Here is a 17507-nt window from a genome sequence, read left to right as displayed (position 1 = left end):
GTTTGAATTTGGGTTTGGGTTTGGTTTTGGTTTAATTTTTTAATTTGTATTTGGGTTTGTGTTCATTGATTTAGATTTGTGTTCAAATCTATTCAAGTTAAGCGGACTTTGAATCTAACTTAATTTCTAATTTCTACCGAAGAATTTTCTTTTGGGTCTATGTGAATCCGAATACGCTTGGATTTGTCTTGGGTTGAGTTTGAATAAAGTTTAATTTGAAAAAGGTTTCGGGGAAGGAATGGTCATGAGTTGGTTAAAACCCATGTTGAGTTTTTCTATTTTTTATGGTCAATGTTAATCCAACCTCAAATAGAATTATGAGTTAAATTTGAATCGAGTAAAATCATTTTTTGTTATGTGAGTTAAATCAAATTGATTTTTTTAACTTAAGTTTAATTCAGATTTAGATGAAACAACTCTTTTGATACGAGCTTAATTTGGATTTGATTTAAATAAATTTGAATTATTTTAAGCCGATCTAACCCTGGCTGTACAGTATCATTAGCTTAAGTTTGAATATTTTCGTCTCGGATTGATTTTTTTTTAATTAAAATGTATTTAACTCACCATGTTTAATCGGAGCTCAAGATACCCGGCTTGATTTCAGAACTATCTCCGCGGCGAGGAAAGATCTTCCACTCACTGAGTTCACTCACAAAAAACCCGCACACGAGTGACATACTTAATCCATCTTGCTCACTCATAAGTCGCACAGACAGGCATAAAGCCGGCGCCAATTCAATCGAGATAAGTCTCTTAATCAACCAATTCTTGTGGCTCTCGTCTCATCTCTCTCTCTCTTTTCCCAGATACATAATAATAACCAGTCAAGACAAAAACAAAACAGAGAAGAGAAGAGTGAGCCAGCGCGTGAGAGAGATTCTTCTTCACAAATAAACCCTAACAATGACCATCATTCTCCAAGCTGCTCTTCTTTGTAAGCCTTCTTCACTTTCTCTCTATACTTCTCCTCTTTCTTCTTCTTGTTCTAAACGACACCGTTTTCACCACCCTCTTTCTCCTCCTGCACGCCACCGTTTTCACCACTGCTCTTCCTCCTTTAATTATTTGTGTTTTCGCCCCCTTCATCTTTCAATTCCTTGCACATTGCATCCTGACAACGTCGATTCCCGGGATTCTAAATTCGTTAACAATTCTAGTTCCGATTTTCGCGGAGGCAATGATGATGGTAATGGTTTGAAATTTTCTTCCGAGGTGTCGAATTCCAGCTTTGAAGAGACTGCCGTCGGTGGGAGTTTTGAAAGTGAGTTGAAGGTGGAGGAGGAGATGAATGGCGACGATAGTGAGGGAGTGGGCGCGAGTGCGGTGGAAAATGAGGGGGCAAAGACTAAAATTCTTTTGCTGGTGTTTTTGATGGACTTGTGGACGAAGATGAAAAAAGGAATTGAGAAAATGATGGCCTGGGATTTGTTAAGTTGGTGGCCGTTTTGGCGGCAAGAGAAACGGCTTGAACAGCTGATTGCTGAGGCTAATGCTAATCCGAAAGATGTTGCCTTGCAGAATGCTCTCTTAGCTGAACTCAACAAGCACAGGTTCAGTTTTACTTTTTCTCAACTGTTTTGTTTCTTACAAAGTGGAGTATATGTAACGGCATTTATTAGTTCTTTTTTTTTTTTTTAGTCCTGAGGCTGTGATCAAACGGTTTGAGCAAAGGGAGCATGATGTGGATAGCAGAGGTGTGGCAGAATATCTTCGGGCACTTGTTGCTACTAATGCTATTGCTGAGTATCTTCCAGATGAACAATCTGGCAAGCCTTCTGCTCTTCCTTCATTGGTAATCATCCTTGTTCTTCTGTAATTCTTTTTCTATGTAATAATGATGGGATTTGATTTATTTTAGTCTCATTTGTGAAGAGTAAGTTTCTCTATCTCAGTAAGGTAATGAAGTGTACCTGAATATTTATACAGGGAAAGCACTGTTAGAGAGCTGGGCAGTGAATCAAAACCTTCCTTGCTCTAAACAATGATTTCAGTGTTTTCAAACTATTTTTATGGTGAACAAGCCATAAGCTGCAAGACATGTTTTCCCATTGCCATAAATTTCGTTTTACCTGGCGTACAACTCCTGACAGGATTTTTATTTGAAAAAATCCATTATCATGGTCATAGCCCTTTCTTTTATAGGGGTTCCCTCAATTTTTAGCCTCCTTCATGAAAATTCTTTAATATGCTGACTACATGACTTTTGCATAGCTGATCGATTTCTAATTTTTACTTGTAGTTGCAAGAATTGAAGCAACGTGCATCAGGGAACACAAATGAGCCCTTTTTGAACCCTGGCATATCTGAGAAACAGCCATTGCATGTGGTGATGGTAAGTCTCAAAACAGGAGTAGTTGTTCTTCCTGGAAGGGAAAAGCATGTTAGCTCTCATATGATTGTTGGAAATCCCATAGTTATAGGATGTCAGACAAAAATATTTGTTTGTTCTCCACCTTTATGCTTCCTCTTTTTAAGACTCTCTTTCTTTCTCATTGTGTGTGTTTAACATGTTCGGATCCTGAATTATGTGATGTCTTCTATCAGGTTGACCCAAAAGTGTCAAACAAATCTCGATTTGCACAAGAGCTTATCTCAACTATCTTATTCACCGTGGCTGTTGGATTAGTATGGTATGAATCTTTTGGTTTACTTATTGTTGTTTAACTTGATCGTCATGTTCTCTAATTTGAGAATCAGCATAGTATCAGACAAGTTCTCTCTTGCTCATGCCGTCAAAGTTGTTAGTGTTTGCTTGTCTACTGGAGATGTTACTATTATTAACTATGAACTGCTTTCAGGTTAATGGGTGCTGCTGCACTTCAAAAGTACATAGGAAGCCTGGGTGGGATAGGAACCTCAGGTGTTGGCTCAAGTTCTTCTTATTCTCCGAAGGACTTGAATAAAGAATTTATGCCAGAGAAGGTAAAAGTTAAAGTTGTGAGCTTGTGAAGTTGGTTTCCTCAGACCATTTGTAGGAATGCTTTCACATGTTCTTTTCTTTTAAATAATCCTTGAGCTTCATATGCAGCATTCAAATGATCTGCAATCACTCATGTTTATGGTTCAGTTTTGTATTTGAGATATGACTGTAAATCTTGATCCTCCATCCTGTTCCTGCTTATTGGTTCTCTTTCAGAATGTTAAAACCTTCAAGGATGTCAAAGGTTGTGATGATGCTAAACAAGAGCTTGTGGAAGTAGTAGAGTATCTGAAAAACCCATCAAAGTTTACTCGACTTGGTGGGAAGTTGCCTAAGGTTTGTCCAGATTAGTTATGACTCATATGAAGGAACCTGCTGCTAAACATTGTTTTTCTTACGCATTTTCAAGAAGCAGTTAAGCATAAATGGTTTTATGCCTCCTTGTTAGGTTAAATAACTTCATTATTGAATTTGTATCTTTAATAGATTGTTTTAAAATTACCAGTCTTACACATTGCAGGGAATTCTTTTGACTGGAGCGCCAGGAACTGGAAAAACTCTGCTTGCCAAGGTAAGGTGTTTCTTTTGTACTCTCATAAATTGTTTCTTTCCTGCCAAGTGGTTTTAGGTTTCATTTGCTAAATTGTTTTTCTAACTAATAAGGTTTTAGCTTTCATGAACCAATTGTTTTTTTAACTGTAAAAGGGGTTTTAGGTTTCAAGTTTTGCTAAAGCTAGTACATTCACTTACCTTTTTTTTACCTAATTGATCTTTTGTTCCTTTGTTTTTAACTGCATCCATTGGCAGTGTTCTTGCACATGGATAGGTTGTTACACATATCAAAATCGTTTAGGTTTTCCTTGTATAGCTTTTCCTATGAACCATTATTTGTCATAGATGAAAAAAGTGAAAAAAACATATATGTGTGAATTGTAATGGCGATTTAGGTTTCTTTACATTTGTTTAGATATTTTCACTTTCACATATCAGACCATTTTTTTTAATATTAGTTTTTTTTTTTTTTTTCTCAAACAATTGTTGAACCTTGAAGGCTATTGCTGGTGAAGCTGGGGTACCATTTTTCTATAGAGCAGGATCTGAATTTGAGGAAATGTAAGCCATCTATTGTTTTTATATTTCTGCTTTGTTAATCTTCATTTCCTTTATGACCTTGTTAATCTAGTGATGTTTGTCTTGGACAAAATATGCTTAAGTAGGGTTGCATGTGCTTTGGCTAAGATATTAGATACTATGAAAATAACAATGGTCTATTTTCGGTGTTGTGACAACATGTTGTAGTTTTTCCTTTGATAAATCAAAGTTTTGTTTATTTTTCCATACTACTATTGCAAGACATCATTTTAGATATTCCTATGCATCATCCACTTTTATGATTGCTCTCTTTCCAGTTTGAAAAGATTTTTTTTACTATTTATTGAAGGCTCAATATGATATAGGCTTTTCTAAGTAATTTAACAAGAAATAAATGTGGGATCTATTCTGAGAAATTTAACAAATCTATTAATATCTGTAGAAGAGTTTTGACATTATGAAATGTGAGACTTTGTTGATTTCTCAGAGACTTGTTATTGCTATTCACTTCTTACAAATCTGTTTATGGGTTCAAACATTGACGTCCTCTTTTGGCTGTCCCTAAGGGGGCGTTTGGTTGGGGTAATGTTTTATTACTAAAATAGAAAGATTAACTTGAAGATAGATTACTTAGAAGATTACTGGATATAAATGATTACTATGTTTGATAAAATTTGGTAGGTATAAATAATTATTGTGTTTGGTTAAAGGTAATAAAAGATTACTAGTAAATTATTTTACTTAAATGCCCTTAATATAATTATTTTTAAATATTTTTTATATTATTTGTCATATTAATTAAAAATAAATTTATTTTTATCTCAAAAAATTAATAAATAATAATATAATTATAATAAACTCAAGATTACCTCAGTAATCTTTAAATACCTAAGGTGAAAGTGGTAATCAGATTACCATCTATATTACCTGCCACGTCAGCATTAGTAATAGAAGATTACTGTAATCTTTTATTACTGACAAACTAAACAAGGGAATAAAAGATAGATTACCAAGGTAATCTTAAAAATCCCCAACCAAACGCCCCCTAAGGGTGTCTGATGTGACCAGTTTATTAATGTCTATCAATACAAATTTTAGGGTTATATATTTGTTTTTGGTCAGGTGAAAAAGAGAAAAGTGTGTATTGGATTATTCTGTTGAACAGTAACTAAAATATGGCACTAGCTTTGGCTATTACATTTGAGTAAAATTATGCAAAAATGGAACAGAGATGAAACTTTTACATGGTTGCTTTTGTGATCGTATAAATTGTAACTTGAAGAACTACCAGTCTGAAAATTGATTTCAACTGCAACAGTTGAAGGTGTGAGCTTGTCAATGTGTGATATTCATGCATTAGCAACGCATCAATAAAAGAAAAAAAATGCATGCTGGTGATGCTCAGTCTTTTCCCTTTTATTTGGCAGGTTTGTTGGTGTTGGTGCCCGACGTGTGAGGTCCTTATTTCAAGCAGCTAAAAAGAAGGTTTGTTGTTTTCAGGCATTTTTTCAGTGACAGTAGCAGAAAATCAAAAAGTAAATAAAAATAGATCAGGGAAATTAATATTAAAAAGAATATTAAAATTTTTTAAACAACCATTTATGCTTTTAAATATGAAATTTTAACTATGCTTCTATTTAGATCTTTGAGGATTGCGTAGATGTCATTAAGACAGATATAAGTGTTATTCATACATGTTGCAATGCTTTTGTCTGCTATGTTTCTTGTTGCTTTTGCTTTTATTTAATATACTTGCCCAAAGAAAAGTTCTCTGGTGACATCTTTCAAATAATGCCTTGTTCTGAGGATAAAAATATGTGCAAGTGCCATTTTTGTTTTAAAAGGGAAACTATAATGCTGCAAAATGGCTAGTGCAGTATATCTCTGTAGCTACGTGTATAATTGAGCCGTTTTGATATCATGATCAGTTTCAACATTTGTTAATGTCATACTTGTTTACTCGAATTCTGTGGGGTATTTCTTTCATCACATGATGTAACATTATTTTTATGTTTTATAGGCACCTTGCATCATCTTTATTGATGAAATAGATGCTGTTGGATCCACAAGAAAACAATGGGAAGGCCACACCAAGAAAACATTGCATCAACTACTTGTTGAAATGGATGGTTTTGAACAGAATGAAGTGTGTTTAACTATCTTGCTTTATGAATGAGTTTTATCTGCAATATTTTCAACCAATCTTTGTTTCTTCTCAAAAAAGAATTTGTGTAACTTTATCATCCACAGGGAATAATCTTGATGGCCGCAACAAATTTGCCTGACATTCTTGATCCTGCTTTGACAAGGCCTGGTAGATTTGACAGGCATGTAAGTTTTTATATCTCATATATCTTTGATTTTTGGAGTTGAACTAGTGAAGAAACTGAAGATTTTACTGTTGAAATTTTTGGTTTGCTTAAATGCATACTTTGTTACTACTTGTCTTATAACTGAGTCCATCCTTTTTCACATGTGTCTGCTTTTTAGCAGAATCCATGTTTTATCCGTATGGTGATACCAGGTGAGATTTCTTGAATCTGTGGTGACGCCAGAGATTTGTTCCATTATTGTTCTTCTAATCTATTATACTTTAAATGCACTTCAAGTTGCATGCATCATACAGCCATGGTTGGGCTTGTTTATTACCCCAACCTTCCTGTACATGAAAATGGCCTATGCATGGGCATGTGTCTCTTGCAGGGATAGGTTCTCTACCACTTTGGGCAAATTCAATTTTTTGAATATTGAAAACCTAGCCTTTTAGTTCTAAAAAGTGTGTAAAATTTTACTTGAATGATTTTTGTTCAGTGATAGTGAAGTCTTTGGATTAGCTTTTGAGATTATGGATGGTAATTTAATGAATATAACCATATATTCATTCTCATGGTGATGAGTCAATTTATCTGCACTAGATTTAACAATCGATTTTTTAAATTAATTTCTATGCTCGTGGAAAAGAGGACTAATAAAATTTACTTTTAGATTGTTGTTCCAAATCCTGATGTGCGAGGTCGACAAGAAATTCTGGAGCTCTATCTTCAGGATAAACCTTTGGCAGAGGATGTAGATATTAAATCAATTGCCAGAGGTACACCAGGATTCAATGGAGCAGGTAATATCCTTTCATTCAACTAAACTACCATCTTTCTCACTAAAAATGCATCAAACAGATGTGTTTCTCATAAATTGTGTGCATGTTCTTTTCTTCCCATTCAGATCTTGCAAACTTGGTAAACATTGCTGCCATTAAGGCTGCTGTTGAAGGTTTGGAGAAGATAACAGCCACTGAGTTGGAGTATGCTAAAGACAGGATACTTATGGGTACTGAGCGTAAAACTATGTTCATATCAGAAGAATCAAAAAAGGTGTGTTAATTGACTATTTGAGATGAAGAATTCTCGCTTCATACAGTCTTTCAAATTTCTATTCCACTTATGAGTTCAATTATGGGCGTCATTTATGCTCTATCCATAAGCCATGTATCTTGAGGACTGTTGGAACCTTTTAACAAAGAACACCCATTCCAATATAAACAGTGCTAATGCAGGCAAAAGGAGGTGTAAGCTCTTTTCAAAGGTCGTAGCCTCCCAATCAAGGTTGTCCAAGATTTTCAAATAATAATATTCCTCCTTTTTTCTTCCATCCAATCACCTCTATCCTACCAATATCCTAACTTTTAAATTCAAATATTATCCTAATCAAACATATTATATTAAAATCAAATATTTTATTCTAATTTTAAATATCTTATATTAACCTCAAATTTATTATTCTAATCAAATATTTTCTTTTTCTTCTTATTATTATGATTATTATTATTAGCGTCTTCTAATCCTAACATTACCTGAACCACCTTGTCCTCAAGGTGGGCAAATTGGAATTTTTTTTTCTTTTTTTGTTTAGTTTTTGTATTTTTAGACACCCATTTTGACCTTTTTTTTTTCATCTTTCCATTTTATCCTACTCAATTTGGAAAACCTCTTTCATTTTGCCATTATTCCTATTGTTAGAAGTCATACTTCCTCGTTTTTTATTTTTAACATCGTCTTTGTCGATCCTAGCTTGGTGTGTCTCCATCAACATCTTATGTTCCTTTTGTTTCATGTTTTCTTCATTGTTCATTACCCGTTTGGTTTTTGTTACTAATTGAATTAGATTACTAGATGAACAAATGGATTCCGGCAGTTAAGCTCATCAAAATCTATCAATTGAATCCCCAAATATGTTGATTCCTCCTCCTGGTCATTTTATTTGACCAACTGAACCACAGTTTTTGCTGATTCTATTTCTGGGTCCATCACTAGCTTAATAATTTTGTTAGAACTAGCCGATTTTTCATCGTAATCTACTGTCTCAGTTGTATCTGTTTCTTTCTTCTCTCATCAAACATGATACACAATCAAGATGGCATAGTCATGCAATCCGTCTTCATCCACCAATAGGACATCTCATGATTTGCATATGCAGTTATGATTGGGTTTCTCTTTGCTTTCACAACGAAAACAAATTCCGTTTTTCCCCATTGCTTGAGCTTCCAATTCTGTTAGTCTTCGGATCTTCTTCCATTGTCCACTCTCATCTTATATGATATCAAATCTCCACATCCTTGGGATGACAATGCTTAAATACCATTTTGTTAGAAACCTCTTAATGAAAGCAACTATTTTAATACGAACAATGCTAACGTTGGCAATAAGAGGTGTCAACTCCTTATCCAAAAATAATATCCCTCTCTTTTACTCCATGGATTCATGTCTATTTATTCTACCAATATTCTAACTTTCAAATTCAAATATTATCTTAATCAAATATATTATCCTAAAATCAAATATATAATACAAATCTTAGATATCTTATCCTAATATCAAATATTTTATGTTAGTCAAATATTTTATTTTGATCAAATTTTAATTAATTTTTTTAATTATTATTATTATTATCATCTAATCCTTTCAAGGGTTAAGCCTACTTTTCTTTATTTAGTCATTTCTAAGTACTTAATATAGATCGGTGGGGGAGGAGTGAGATTCCATTGGCATGTTATGGAAAATTCATTATAGTTGCCCTGTGGCAATGATACTAGCTGTGTGCTTTTTATTTTTTAAAATAAATTATTGGGAGTATTAGTTTAGAAGCTTATGGATAGTCAGCTTTGTAGTTATATAAAAAAGATCCATATGATATTTCATAAAAGATTGCTCATGTTTTCTGAGTTGTTGATACTTGTTATTTCAGCTCACTGCATATCATGAGAGTGGTCATGCAATTGTTGCTTTTAACACTGAGGGTGCACATCCAATTCACAAGGCAACAATCATGCCACGTGGATCTGCATTAGGAATGGTGACCCAGCTCCCTTCAAGTGATGAGACATCAGTTAGCAAGAAGCAGCTATTAGCTCGTCTTGATGTTTGTATGGGGGGAAGGGCTGCAGAGGAACTCATCTTTGGTCAGGATCATGTCACAACTGGAGCAAGTAGTGATCTTCACACAGCTACAGAGCTTGCCCAATACATGGTATTTTATCCTAAAATATTGAACAAAATTAGCTGGTTTTCAAAATCATGGACAAAGGAGTTGCCACTTGTTTGCTAAATAACTATCCCAAAGTTGTCTGAATCGAATAATTAAACTTCAAGTTGTTTGGTGCGTTTTATAATATATTTACTCTGAATTTTTTACAGAAATTAGAATTCAAAATATTAGGAACTTTCATCTATTTCCTACGTGGTTAACATTAGTTTGTTTTAATTCAATTGATTGATATTAAGTTCAACTTTTTGCTTCAGGTATCAAACTGTGGGATGAGTGATGCAATTGGACCTGTTAACATTAAAGAACGGCCAAGTTCAGAAATGCAATCACGTATTGATGCTGAAGTGTGTATTGAATTTTAGCTTCGTTACATTTTAGTTATGATAATTTCTTTTCAATCTGATTTTACTTGATCGGTTTTGCAGGTGGTGAAACTCCTAAGGGAAGCATATGATCGTGTAAAGGCCCTATTAAAGAAGGTTAGTTGATTATCTGTCTGGTATTTTTGTCTTTTGAGAGGAGGAATAAACTATCCTAAACTATGCACTTTATATATATGCCTCGATCAAGCTTGAAACGAGCTAAATTTAGGCAAGCTTGAGCTCGAGTCTGAGGGTGTGGTATTAGTGAGCATGAGCCGGGGGGCAAGCTTGATTTGAAATGGCCATGGCCAAAACAACTGTGAGCCAAGCTGAGTTTTTAGCTCAGCTCTGTACTGCAGTGAAATTCAAGCCAAAACTAGAGCTTGGTTTGAAGGGAGCTCAACTCCTTTAGGCCGAGTCTGGTTTGTCTCAAATCCAGCCTACTAACTGATGTCATAACTGTTGATGACCTGACAGATTTCTAATGTCAAAATTTTTGTTTAAATATTTCAGCATGAGAAGGCATTACATGCACTAGCAAACGCACTCTTAGAGTACGAGACACTGAGTTCAGAGGAAATAAAGCGCATTCTTCTTCCTTTCCGAGAAGGACGGCTCCCTGAGCAACAAGTCGAACAACAAGAAGAGGGAGAGCTTGTATTGGCATGAGAGGATGATCTTTACATTGTTCAGGTTTTGAGGAGCTCTGTACAGTATATCAAAAACTCCACAGGTGATTTTTTATACAAATTGATGCAATTTTCTACCTATATTGTTTTCATTGTAAAGATGTGCCATAGGAATTCTATTTACAGGCGGCTCGTCTTGGAAGCAACCAACTCCCCTGCTCTAACAACGAACCAAAAAGCGTAGAAAATCATGTATCATTTGGGTTTAAACTTCACCCCATTATGGGTCAAATTTTGAATTATAGCAATAATTTAAAATTTTTAGAAACTCTAATATTTTCGTCCTTCATGTTCCTTCCATGCTCGCTATGATGCCTGTTTTGGCTTATCATATCATGGTTTCTGCAAATCTAAAGATTTCGTACTGAAATGACAGCTGATTGTCGTTCAATAGAGGAATCTTGAGGCCATCGCTATTATTTGGAAGATCTTTCTGTGGACAGAAATAAAGAAACAAGAATTAGACCGTTTGAAAGCTGACTTTTGTTGTTTAAAGCCACCTAGATTAGTTGCATTCCAATTAGGGGCGTTTGGTTTGTGGTTTTTATGATTACTTTGATAATTTATCTTTTATTCTCTTATTTAGTTTGACAGTAATAAAATATTACAGTAATCTTTTATTACCAATATTGACTTCACCTTAAGAATTTAAAGATTACTAAGGTAGTCTTGATTTTATTATAATTATATTATTATTTATTAATTTTTTGAGACAAAAATAAATTTATTTTTAATTAATATAATAAATAATATAAAAAATATTTAAAAATAATTATATTCAAGGGTATTTAAGTAAAATAATTTACTAGTAATTTTTTATTACCTTTAATCAAACACAATAATTATTTATATCTACCAAATTTTATCAAACATAATAATCATTTATTCCCAGTAATCTTTTAAGTAATTTATCTTTAAGGTAATCTTTTTATTTTGATAATAAAATATTACTCAAATCAAACGACTCCTTAGAGTAATGTTATATACACAAACAATATTTATTAATCGGTATAAATAAATTAATATGTCATCATATAATTAAAAGATTTAATTATTTATTTTATTTTTAATTAAAATTTATTCAATCATATAATAATAAGTTAATTTGATTGGACTTATTAATACACAATAGTTTGTACAATTAACTTTTCCTTGATCCAGGAAAACATCTCTCTTAACTAAGGTTGGATTTAATGTACGCCAACTTGGACTGAATCTGTTTAAATTAAACTTAAATTGAAACTCAAACTTGAAAACTTTGATTAATTCAATTGTTTATCTCTTTAATAATATTATTTATTTTATCGATAATATTGTACACTAGTTTGAACAAATTCAAATCAAATTGGATACTATTAATTTGAATTGAACTCTGGTTGTTTGGCTACAAACACAGGACAGCTATCCTATATTGCTACTACTGTGCTAGGAACTAATGCACGAAACCAAAATTTACAGGAACTAACTCTTTCCAGTACGCTTTGTACACAGAGATAAGAGCACCAACAAAACACTCAAAAATACAGAGCAAACGATGACCTTTTACAAGAGCTGTGGTTCTTGACCTACTTAAAGACACTGAACGTGTATTAACAAATAAAGACACAACATAACAGAAGGAAAATGTGTGCATATGGATGATTAAACAAGTACTAATGCCAGTCCGTCTTGAAAGCCTCCGACCGAGATGTGAAAGCCTTAAAAGTGTCATCCTCGGCAAGCGTTGCGTTCCTCAACAGCATTCCTATCTCTACTCTTACATCCTATCGATAGGTTCGGTCCTACCCTGCACTGCAAGATCCTCACAGACTTCAGCAAGCGATTTCAGATTGAGCTTGATTAAAGCTTCAACGAAGTAGCATGTATCGTCCTTAGTATTCCCTTCAGGCACATCCACTACGAAAGACTCAAGAACCAACGTCCCTGGCCTTCCCTCGACAATCTTTGGATGAAGGGAATTGACCGAAGTGTAGTTCTGAGGAAAGAACGATAAGACAGTCGTTTAATTGAATCGCTTGTGCAATGAAAATCATTTCATCGAATAAAGAAAGAACCATAGTGGAATGTAAGGATATGAGGAATGAAAGGGGAAGAACAGATTGAATACCCTGAGTCTATGATCCCCGCCGATGATCCTGACTCTGAGAACATGCTCTTCATCATCGAGAAGTTCTAGTCTTTCGGTACTTGTGGTGGCCGGAAGACCGGTCTTAACATTGACTTCTCGGAGACTTCCGATCTGAAGGTTTCCCTCTGCGATGCACCTGCGGATAAATGGCTTATATTTCTGCGGTTGATCAAACCTCCTCACCAAAGACCATACCTGTAAAAGGAAATTTTCCAGAATTGTGAAGCATCCCTTGTACAAACAACTCAAGCAATGCAGTAACTTACTGAATTTCAACAAAAACATCCTTCAAGCCCTATAATTTTGGAAGAACAAGTTGTTTCTACTTCAATCAAAAGCCATTTATCAGCTTTCCTATTATAGCATTTGGTAGGTAAGCTTTTCCTTGCATTTTCTCAGATACCAAACAGACCATATAATCAAAACTTGCAGAGAATCCACTGCTTATCATAATTATACCTCACAAAAGCCCTAAGAAACGTTATGACTAGATTAAAAACCAGAACCCAAAACACTTCATCACAGTCACATCAGATTCAAACAAAAAAAAAATCTTTGAAAAACAACACGGATCAAGATCAACTACAAATCTCACAAAAGAAACTAAAAATCTAAAACCCATCAAAACCACATTGATAATCACAGAACCCAGATTTCAAGATTGAAACTTGAACCCATTTGAAAGAACTTCTTAAACAGTCATAACCCGAACTCTTTCAAAAAATAACACATATATACAAATAAATAAATAAAATAAAACATTTTACGAGAGGAACAGGAGCTCTGATGTGCTTGGTGAGAACAGAACTACACTGATGATCAGCTACATCGTGTGTATGATGCTTTCTAATATGATCACTTTCGTCAGCTCCCCTATTTTGATCGTTGCTGTTCATTTTTGCCAAACCCCGCCTAACCTCTCAGCTTCTGCTTACAGCTTTTGTCAAAGACTCTATAACTTTTCAGCTTGTTTCTATAGAAGAAGAGTTAGAATAAGAAAATGTCGTCATCTTTCTGTTTATCTCCTGAAATCATAAGAATACCAACTACGAGCAATACTCATTTCTTATAAATAGCCATTTTTGTTTTGTAATCTAGCTACTTCTGGAAATGACCCTGTCTTTGGCCAATATTCACGGATATGCCATTCTTTTAGGTGGTGAAGGCTGGCCGGAGCGGTGGTTTTGATTCCATCCCGATCGAATTCACATATGATTTAGTTCGAGACCGGCTTAAGTTTAAAAAGTTAGCTCGAGACAGGTTCGAAATTGATGAGACGAGGTTTAAACTAGATTTGAAAATAATGTAATTTTTAAAACGTGCCTTTCGGAAATGACTTTCAGTTTGACTAATATTCACGGATATGCCATTCTTCTGGTCTCCTTCTGACATTCTCTCTTTCTGTGAAATATGCCCTTGTTGTTAGTTATACTTGCTGAAGGTTGGTCGGCTGCGGTGGGCTATAGTTCATTTGATCCATGTTAGTAGGCTAAGATTTTACTCGAACCGAACTTGAACACACTTTAGTTTGAGATGAGTATAAGTTTAAAAAAGTTAATTTATGATCAATTTAAAATTAATAAGTTGAGATTTAAATTCAATTCAAAGACAATTTAATTTCAAATTTGATTTGAGTTAATTCGAACTTAAATATTCGAATCAATTCAAACACAGCTCATTTTATAAAAATAAACCCAATTATTTACTATAACTTAGCTCGTTCAATCCGAGCTCTAACAAATCAAATTGAATCTAACCCTACATATTCGCCTCTTCTTATTAATATTAATTTATATATAATAATGATGTAATAAATTATGTGCTCAAATAATGACATATCATTATGTGATTGAACGTTTTTTTATTTTTAATTTAGACTTATCTAATCATATAGTAATACGTTATTATTTTTATATAAATTTATACATATTTTTGTATGTATATATCACTACTTAATAATGATGTGGTCATATCCTCTCTCTATATATGTTTTCTTCGTTTCGTGAAAAACTGACATAATGAGAAAGGTAATTTTATGGAAATCTATGGAAGATTTGAAAATGTTAAAAAACAACAACATGTATGAATTTTTAATACATAATTTTTCCTTTAATTCATATGTTACAAAGAATGTAGTTATAAATTGAGTCATTAAAGTAATATTACGACAAAACTATTATATGTAAAGAGATTCTTCTTTATCATCTTTGACCTCACGTTTTCGAACTCCATATCAAACAATAAACCAGAGAAAGTGTTACTCTAAGTTAACTAGGTTTGTCAGATCAGTTAATTGAGCGTTGGATTTGGTTATTGTTTAAATAAACATTAAAAATAATCTTTAAAACAAGTTTTTGTTTAATCATTATATATAATTATTGATATTCTTTTTTATTTTTACTAAATTCAAATGCATAAGGAAATTTTTTTCTTTGATTTCTTGAAAAAAATGACATAATTTTATTTATATTCCATTGATTATACTTTGTTTGAAACATGCAACGGATGAGTTTCTAATACGTAATTTTTTTTCTTTAACTCGCACATTACAATGGATATGGTCACATATTATAAATGTGGTTATTAATTGCATCATTAAAGAAATATTACGACAAAATATAATACATTGAAAGATTTTTCAATTTATGTAATGACCTAGTGAAATAGTTGATTTGGGTCAATCGGTGGTACACTAAATTATATTTAATCAAAACTAATGAAATGTTGATAAGCACCCGGTTGTCAATTAAAAATATTTTTTTTTAATAATAAAAAATATCATATTATAGCCATTTTAGAATTTCTACAAAACTTCTTTAAACAATTGTTTCCTAATAAGGACTTAAGTGTTACTTTTAGATTTTACCGGACTTCAAGTAAATCAATGCCAAACCTTGGGGTTTAAAAAATCACAGGTTATATTCCAAGGAGTCTTCAACTAGATCTAATGGTCTAAAAATTTTACACCTGTGTTTAGGATGTCTAGATTTTCCCTTACAAACGTAAGAATCCTTACATGCATATGATTTGGAATTGTGTAATTTAGGTAGTGATAAAAAATCACATCAGCCCTGGGGTGCAATGACTTTCTTTATTATGACCTGAAAACCCCGCCCAATTTCACTGAATAAGTAAACTCTAAGGTGTAGTGATTACACCTAAAATTATTGTATCATATAAATTAGATGTGATTTATTGTGGTATATTGCTACGTATAAATAGCTTCAAGTTGACTAACGATATACCGTGATAAATCATACCTGATTTATCTAGTTTAGTAGTTGTGAGTCTAGTTATTATATCTCATAATTTATCTTTTTGACTAAGTTGAATAGGGTTTCCTGGTCATTAATGTTAGTTTATTAAGGATGTTTGTGTCTTTCTGCTTGTATCTATGTCAGAAAAGTTGTTGGTGTTAGTTGCAGCTTATGGTTAAATGGATGATGATCCATATTTTCAGGCATTTTTTTGCTATTATAAGTATGGTGCTCATTAATTAAGTTATGGCCAATATTGTATTTTGTTTTATATAAAAACCTTTTATGTTGAATGATAATATACAGAAAAATATTTCCTACTTCTGCTGCTCTTTTTCCAAAAACAAGTGTTCTACTTCTTCAAAGGAAGTTTCTGTTTATTGCTTACAGAACTTGTCCAAAATTTAAACACTTAAAAATCCAAAAAATCTAACATGGTATCAAAGTATGCTTAGATCTTAAGGGAGGTTGTGTGTGTAAAATTTTAGAGCTTATCAGGAAAAGGTTTCTTTAAGTAATGACTTCATCTTCATCTTCAATGACACCACCTGTCTACAATGGTGAAAATTATCATATTTGGGCAGTCAAAATGAAAGCATTCTTGAGAGGAGTAGGGTTGTGGCAATATGTTGAGGAGGAGAAAACACCACCTCCATTGGGGTCTAATCCTACTTTGAATCAAATAAGGATGCATGAAGAAGAAGCGACCAAAGGTCCAAAAGCTTTGTCCACTATCCACCAAGCAGTGACTGATGCAGTTTTCACTAAAATTATGGCTTGTGAAACTGCCAAAGATGCATGGGACAGACTCAAAGAAGACTCCCAATGCAATGAGAGGTCAAGGCAAATGCTTGCTCTCAATTTAAGAAGAGATTTTGAAGTCTTGAAAATGAAGGAAGAAGAAACAATCCAAGAGTACACTGACAAGACTATGAAGGTTGTAAATTAGATTAGGTTGATGGGAGAAAAACTATCTTATCAGAGAATTGTTGAAAAAATATTGGTATCCATTCCTGAAAGGTATGAAGCCAAAATATCTTCACTTGAAGATTCAAAGAATTTTTCGGAATTGACTTTGTCTAAGGTAGTAAATGCTCTGAAAGCTCAAGACCAAAGAAGAGCTTTAAGGCAAGAAGAAACTGCTGAAGGAGCCTTCAATTCTAAGCTTACTGGAAAACAAGTAAACTGCAGCTCCAACAAGAAACAACCTGGAGAAAAGAAGGAAAAGTGGAAGCAAGGGAGTGATGGAAACAAAAGTGGTGAGAAAAAAGGAAAATATCCTTTTTGTCTTCACTGTAAGAAAAAAGGGCACTCATTAAATTACTGCTGGTACAGACCGAATGTTAAGTGCAGGTTTTGTAATCAACTTGGACACATTGATCGAGTGTGCAAGAACAAGAGAGGAAACCAAGTACAGCAGATTCAACAAGCTCAAACTGTTACAAAACCAGAAGAGCCAAGTGAAAATCTGTTTGTTGCAACATGTTATGCAACTGATAGTAGGCACAATATCTGGCT

General features: G+C 33.5%; 2 protein-coding genes across 5 annotated transcripts; one reads left to right on the top strand and one right to left on the bottom strand.

Moving 5' to 3' along the window:
* The first annotated feature begins 565 nt into the window (after positions 1-565).
* Positions 566-11084, top strand: LOC123225469 (ATP-dependent zinc metalloprotease FTSH 11, chloroplastic/mitochondrial-like). Of its 4 annotated transcripts, none has more exons than XR_006504129.1 (18): positions 566-1553; positions 1642-1795; positions 2243-2335; positions 2548-2633; positions 2802-2925; positions 3140-3259; positions 3444-3494; positions 3975-4036; positions 5443-5500; positions 6036-6161; positions 6266-6346; positions 7001-7130; positions 7235-7383; positions 9254-9535; positions 9808-9897; positions 9979-10032; positions 10429-10648; positions 10981-11084. XR_006504129.1 is itself a non-coding variant. In XM_044649419.1 (17 exons), exons 1-17 carry the CDS (start codon positions 907-909, stop codon positions 10582-10584), a joined length of 2463 nt encoding a protein of 820 aa, XP_044505354.1. In that variant the 5' UTR covers positions 566-906; the 3' UTR covers positions 10585-11084. The 4 variants fall into 4 exon arrangements, 1 of the variants encoding a protein (XP_044505354.1); XR_006504128.1 differs by having other exon boundaries at positions 10716-11084; XR_006504127.1 differs by having other exon boundaries at positions 567-1553; positions 10731-11084.
* An 899-nt stretch (positions 11085-11983) lies between these two features.
* On the bottom strand, positions 11984-13951 carry LOC123225470 (abscisic acid receptor PYL8-like). The gene is made up of 3 exons (XM_044649420.1): positions 13500-13951; positions 12712-12927; positions 11984-12579 (listed from the first exon to the last, which is right to left on the bottom strand). Exons 1-3 carry the CDS (start codon positions 13626-13628, stop codon positions 12361-12363), a joined length of 564 nt encoding a protein of 187 aa, XP_044505355.1. The 5' UTR covers positions 13629-13951; the 3' UTR covers positions 11984-12360.
* Positions 13952-17507: the final 3556 nt, after the last annotated feature.

The sequence above is a fragment of the Mangifera indica genome, chromosome 9, assembly GCF_011075055.1.
Source record: "Mangifera indica cultivar Alphonso chromosome 9, CATAS_Mindica_2.1, whole genome shotgun sequence".
NCBI lineage: Eukaryota > Viridiplantae > Streptophyta > Magnoliopsida > Sapindales > Anacardiaceae > Mangifera > Mangifera indica.
This window is presented reverse-complemented; position numbering and strand designations above follow the sequence as displayed.

Excerpts from the sequence above, each read along its gene's own strand:
- LOC123225469 (XM_044649419.1), top strand. The coding sequence starts at position 907 with ATGACCATCATTCTCCAAGCTGCTCTTCTTTGTAAGCCTTCTTCACTT. Across the intron at positions 1,796-2,242 it reads CTTCTGCTCTTCCTTCATTG|TTGCAAGAATTGAAGCAACG; the intron begins GTAATCATCCTT and ends TTTTACTTGTAG. Across the intron at positions 6,162-6,265 it reads ATGGTTTTGAACAGAATGAA|GGAATAATCTTGATGGCCGC; the intron begins GTGTGTTTAACT and ends TATCATCCACAG.
- LOC123225470 (XM_044649420.1), bottom strand. The coding sequence starts at position 13,628 with ATGAACAGCAACGATCAAAATAGGGGAGCTGACGAAAGTGATCATATT. Across the intron at positions 12,928-13,499 it reads TCAGAGCTCCTGTTCCTCTC|GTATGGTCTTTGGTGAGGAG; the intron begins GTAAAATGTTTT and ends TTCCTTTTACAG. Across the intron at positions 12,580-12,711 it reads GCGGGGATCATAGACTCAGG|AACTACACTTCGGTCAATTC; the intron begins GTATTCAATCTG and ends TTCTTTCCTCAG.